The sequence below is a fragment of the Vigna unguiculata genome, chromosome 11 (assembly GCF_037176805.1).
Source record: "Vigna unguiculata cultivar grain cowpea cultivar isolate G323 ecotype 2 chromosome 11, ASM3717680v1, whole genome shotgun sequence".
Taxonomy (NCBI): domain Eukaryota; kingdom Viridiplantae; phylum Streptophyta; class Magnoliopsida; order Fabales; family Fabaceae; genus Vigna; species Vigna unguiculata.
In genome coordinates, this window is record NC_140802.1 from 31,071,785 (window position 1) to 31,077,902 (window position 6,118).

Sequence of the window (6,118 nt, forward strand, 5' to 3'; positions counted from 1 at the left end):
TGTAATAAGCCTTTAGGGATCATTAATTTTTTGAAATCAAAGACTCATGTCTTTAAGATTTAAGTAATCTTTATCTTTCCATTGATATTTATTATTTTCCAAGTGTTTAGAAACATATCATTGTCCATTTTTGTCTATTCTCATTCTTTTAATATATATATATATATATATATATATATATATATATATATATATATATATATATATATATATATATATTCTAATTATTTATTTTTAGTGAGGGTGTTAATATGCAGTATTATCTTTGTGTGCATATAAGAAAAATTTATTATTCTCATCCATAGTTCAGATACATTCTTTATGTCTAATTCCAAAGTGACGTAACCTCTCAGTTTATTCCTTTCATTGGAGCCGTTTGTCTTCTTAATACTTTTCAATAAGCATGATATTGATTAATAAAGCATCCATCAACATGCGAGAATACGATTCCCCTTTATTTCTTTTCCTTTATCTTTGAGCAGCATGCTTTGAATCAGAATGGAAAACCAACGAACTCAAAAAGTAAGAGTAGAAGTGACACCATAATCAACAAGCATATATTCTTGCTTTCACCCAAATGAATATAGAACAAATGAATTTCCCAAGTTCACACACGAAGCTATTTTGCACCCCAAATAAAGAAAAGTATTTTGCATGGTCCATTGAAGAAGAAGGTGAAATCATGAGCCACCATAGACAAAGAGGTTTGAGATCCTATGATGGCCACACTTACAATCATCATGAATCCAATGAAGTCCCTGTGTTTTACAGATCTAACTCTTCTCGTGTCACCGTAAGTTTATTCTGTTCTTGTTTTAGTCTCAAGGATTTTAGAACATGATGACAGAAGAAGGAAAAAACAAATTAAATTTTTGTTGATGGAAGCACAAAATGGAACCATCATTGTTTGAGGACCATATAGCTTGGACATAATTTTGTTTCTTAATATTAGCAGGATGAAAGAACTTCAGATGTATTACCTCGACAACGGGTTTGGGAATTCAGACATCCTGTGGGATTCCACCACAGTATACCTTAGTAAGGCCAAATCGCAAACTAATTTTGCATATGTAATTAGACTTCACAAATATGTTAATCTGTGTGAGAAAATGTGTTCAAATGATCAAGTGTTTTGATGATTGACATATGGATGCATGTTTCAATTACCATGAATTTCACGGAGGTATTAGGATTAATGTAAACAATTGAGGACTATGATTTGAATTCCATAAAGCAACCTTCCCTGCACCCTTGATATGCTATTTAGTTGAATAATTTGCAGTTTTCCAGCAGCAGCACCTAGAAGACAACAAATTCATATTCACAATGAGGATATGGGAAGGCTCAGAGATATTTTCTTTCAGCCATCTTCAAGATATACATTCCAAACAAGCACACAAGCTCCCCCAGTGGTAGAAATTTCCAAATCAACAGTTTTGAGAAAGCTTCAAAAGGTAGTGTATGCTAGGAAGCTGAACTTATATTACAGAAACAATGCTGAAGGAAAACCTATGAAAGAGAAGGAGAAGGAAAAGGATGAAGATGGTAAGAGGTGTGCTATTTGCTTGGAAGATTTTAAGACTGGTGAAGAGGTGATGCTCACTCCATGCAAGCACATGTTTCATGAGGATTGCATAGTGCCATGGCTAACAACTAAGGGCCAGTGCCCAGTTTGTAGGTCTGTGATTTGTGAGATGGAATGTGAGAACCCTTCATCCTTCAACAACAATGACTTGGCCGCTTTGGAATCTAGCAACCTATTTAATGGAGAGTTTTTATCAGTTTTTAGGGCCATGGAAGAAGCTTTTCAATTGGGCAGTTTGACTTAATAATTGACACTTGTATAAGCTTATGCTACAGTTGGAAAATTTGCTTGCTTGTTCCAAAATGTATGGATATGTTTTCTCTTTTTTGGCACAACATATATACTATGAATTTTTATAGGCAGAACTTATGAGTTGGAGATGAGATACACGCACTTAATGACGCAAGTTTGTTTTTCACTATTTGATCCATAGTGCTTTGGTTAATTTGAAAAAATAACATTGAAAGAATATGTTGATTAAGTAACTACAATGCAACCATATAAATTGTTTCCACGAGGATTCCACAATACACGAGTCATATATATATATATATATATATATATATATATATATATATATATATATATAATCACAAGTCAATGTACTCACTAACTCATCAGGGAACACTATCTTCTCAATCTATAAACCATGACCACCACCATGTTTATCCACGTTTTACGTCTTTGAAATGATAACCTTAAGATATTCTTTGCTACTACCACCTACAAGCCACCACTAGTGCAAAATTACAGTTTTACCTCGCCTTATAGGCCTCAGTTGGAGAGGAACCGAAGCATATAATGGCACGATGGCAATTTTGCAATTACAGGCAACTTTTATGCCTCGGTTCACATAAAACCCGAAGCCAAAAGCGGTTATAGGCCTCGGTTAAAAAAAAACGGTGCCAAAAGAGGTTATAGGCCTCAGTTAAGGAGGCCCGAAGCCAAAAAGGTTGCCAGAAATTTCAAAAATGCCATTGATGTTGGGACTTATAGGCTTCGGTTGGGGAAAAGCCGGTGCCAAAAGGGGTTTTAGGGAACCGGGGCTAAAAAGTGTTATATGCCTCAGTTGTAAGTTGAACCGAGGCCAAATAGTCGATTTAGGGCTCAAATCGCGAACCCCTTTCTTCCTCGCGCGCGCTGTCTCCTCCATTTCTCTCTGCAAATTTTGGCCACTCTTCTCTCTGCAAATTCCGGCCATTCCTCTCTCTGCTAATTCCGGCCACTCCAACAACGCGAGCTCTGTGCTGCCACTACCACCGTCTCCCGTGTTGCCACTGCCACCGTTGCGTTGCCGCCGTCGCTGTCTCCTCCTCTCTCCGCGACTTCCGGCGAGACCACCACGCGAGACCACGCGAGACCACAACGTGAGACCACCTCGTGAGACCACCATGCGAGACCACCACGCGAGGCCCCTACCACCGTTGTCCCTCTCTCTGTCTCTCTGCAAGTGTTCTGGCGTCCCTCCACCACCACGCGAGACCCTCTTCTTCTTCCACCAACTACCACCGAACTTTCGCGCCTCCGGCCACTCTGCTTCGGCCACCGTCGCTGCACCTCCATTTCGTACGCGAACATTTTTCTTTTTTTGCCACAATTGACATGCCGCGGTTTCTTTAAGGTAAATTTCCAATGCGTTTTTGATTGGTTTTCTGTTTTGTGTATGTTAATGTTCAATTTTAGTTATTGTGAGTGTTAATTTGCATTGAGATTGAAATTGTTTGGAGTGTTTTGATTAATTTTGTGAAAGGATTGAGTCTCAATTTAAGAGCATTGTGTCTTCAAATGTAGAGCATTAAGTATGAATTTAAGAGAATTGTAAGAACACTATAATTAAATAGGTAATATATGATGTTAAGGAAATTGTTGTTTTTGCTTTTATTTGTTACTTATGACTTTCTCTTGTGTTTTTTGTTATCTCTTGTAGCTCTCGTACGCGTTGAATTGCATCATCCCACTGTCATCTACTTTTTACGCGCTCCCAGGTTCCTAATTCTAATATTTTCCTATGATGCAAATATGTTGTTTGCTTTATATATTTCATTAATTATTTGTTAAAACATGTTGTTTGCTTTTCTTAAAGATCCTGCGTCTGAACATTGGTTTGTCGCTCTTCATGGAAAAAAATAGATTGATCCTAATGAAGAGAATATGAGTGATCTTAATATTGCTGTCACCCACCCATTTAGAAGAACGATAAATGTTGATGAAATCCATCTAGTTGATGATGTACATGCAATTCGAGAAGATCATGATGAAGGAATATACATATGATCAATCAATAACTTTATGTATGAATTTCATATTCTTGTTAAAATTTAGGTGTTTTGTTAAATAATCACTAGTGCATAATGGGTTTTTTACAGCGCCCTATATGCCTCGGTTCACTTCCAAACGAGGCATATGAAGACGCGGTGGCACTTTTGTAATTTTTTCAAACTTTTATGCCTCGGTTGTATTTAGAACCGAGGCATAAACCCCCTAAAATTTTTATTTTTTCCGCTACATTGATATTTTTAAATTAGTGGCAGACTTTTATGCCTTAGGTCAATTCTAACCGAGGTAGATAGATGTTTATGCCTCAGGTCTATTTTACCGAGGCATATTTGATTGCTTTTCAAGTGGAATACGCCTCGGGTCACATCTAACTGAGGCATATAGATGTTTATGCCTCGGTTTAAAATCAATCGAGGCAATAAGCCTTCTTAGGGTTTAAAATAAATCGTGCCACTGTTCATCTTCTTCGCGTGGAGCAGCAGCCATTTTTCTCTCTTTCATTTCCGAACGCCATTGTTCCAGATCGCAAAGGTTCCTTCTTCCACGTAGTAGCAGTTTCGTCTCTCCACCACCGGTCCGCCGTTGAACGAGCCTCCTCCGTCACGCGAGCCTCCTCCATTGTTGTCATCGCAGAGGTTGCAAAACCGCCTCCATTCTCGTCATTCAATCTCGCTTGTAGGTATGTGCTTCTCCTTTTTCAAATCGTAAGACTCTTCTATGGGTTTCGAACGTCGATGTGTCTGTCGAAGTCGCGATTTAGCTCACGATGGTTAGTCGTGGGATGTTTCCGTTCAGATATGATAGTGAAGAAAGGGTGTTCTGCATCGTTGCCGAGATGAATGAAGGCGTCGTGAAGTTGTTCCGGCGTGATGCGGTGGTGGAAGATGGTGGTCATGACACATTGGCGGCATTTAGGGTTTGAATGGTGGCTAGGGTTTCTGATTTGGGAGAAGGTTGAAGATGATGATGTGGCACACTGTGATTGGTGTAGGTGTGTGTACAAGGATCATGGCTATGTGTGATGCTGTTATTGGGTCAGAAAATACTATTTTTTTTAAATCTACGATGCACATTAGGCCTCGGTTCCCTCTAGAATCGAGGCAGTAACCCTTGCATATGCCTCGGTTCATAACCGAGGCATAAACATGTCTCTTTTTACCTCGCCAGCATATGCCTCGGGTGTAAAACCGAAGCGAAAAAGTCAAAATAACCGCGGCATAATCTCTTTTCTGCACTAGTGAATGTTTTATATATTATTTTATATGTTTCTTATTAATGTTTTTTTATGTTTTCATTTTACAGATACATGGCTGAACATTATGCTTCATCAGAGGATGAAGAACCTACTAAGAGACCCACCAGAGGAGCCGCTAGGTTGAGAGAGCTCTTAATTAGAAGAGCTAAAGGTCAGAAAACACATGTTGATATTAACGTCGACACTGGTGAGCCTAGTGGTCGTTATGGGGACGTCTTCAAAAGCTATTTAGGAATGTTGGCACGAGAGAGAATATCAATCCTTACGCCATCTTTTGATCATGTCATTGAAGCTGATCGGGAAATGATATGGCAAGATTTATTGGTAACTAATATTAATGTTATTAACGTTATACTTTGATTTTGTTGATAATATGATAAATATTATTGATGACATTTTCTATATTGCAGCTAACATTTGATATTCCAAATGTGTCGACGCTTAAACAAAAATGTTTGTCATCGGTGGCTGAGAAATTTCGTGGTTTTAAGACCAAGTTGACGTCTAGGTATGTCTTTGGACATAAAAAGAATTAAAATCCATTGTTGAAATACACTTGGATTGATGAAGACACATGGCATCAGTTTCTTGAGCTTCAAACATCTCTGGGATGGCATGTATGTTTATTTGAAATCATCAATAGCATAGTTGATAATTATGCAAAATTTTAACTAATTCATAAAGTGGGTTTTCTATGTTACAGGTAAAGAGGAAAAAGGCTTAGAGCATAAGTGCTCAAAATAAAAACCCGCACATATTATCTCGTGGTGGGTATAGAAAACTTGAAGAGAAGATAATGACAGAAAAGAAAAAATCTAGGCCCCCACCTTCTGAGGGTGAAGATACTGAGCCTCCTTCACCACCATCACATCATTAGAAGTGGAAGTTAGCCCGTTTACGCTCATCGGGCAACTACACTTCTGAATCTACACGAGAAATCTCTGAGAAAATTGTAAGATACAATTCTTATCTAAATTGCTCATTCATGTTTTATATTGTAT

The 6,118-nt window shown here is 38.1% G+C and overlaps 1 protein-coding gene across 1 annotated transcript; it reads left to right on the forward strand.

Moving 5' to 3' along the window:
* The first annotated feature begins 554 nt into the window (after positions 1 to 554).
* On the forward strand, positions 555 to 1,950 carry LOC114168869 (uncharacterized). The gene is made up of 3 exons (XM_028053836.2): positions 555 to 793; positions 956 to 1,038; positions 1,283 to 1,950. Exons 1-3 carry the CDS (start codon positions 578 to 580, stop codon positions 1,827 to 1,829), a joined length of 846 nt encoding a protein of 281 aa, XP_027909637.2. The 5' UTR covers positions 555 to 577; the 3' UTR covers positions 1,830 to 1,950.
* Positions 1,951 to 6,118: the final 4,168 nt, after the last annotated feature.

Bases quoted from the DNA above. Each gene is read 5' to 3' on its own strand.
- LOC114168869 (XM_028053836.2), top strand. From the start codon at position 578: ATGAATATAGAACAAATGAATTTCCCAAGTTCACACACGAAGCTATTT. The intron at 794-955 runs GTAAGTTTATTC...TAATATTAGCAG, and splicing joins CTAACTCTTCTCGTGTCACC to GATGAAAGAACTTCAGATGT. The intron at 1,039-1,282 runs GTAAGGCCAAAT...AATAATTTGCAG, and splicing joins TTCCACCACAGTATACCTTA to TTTTCCAGCAGCAGCACCTA.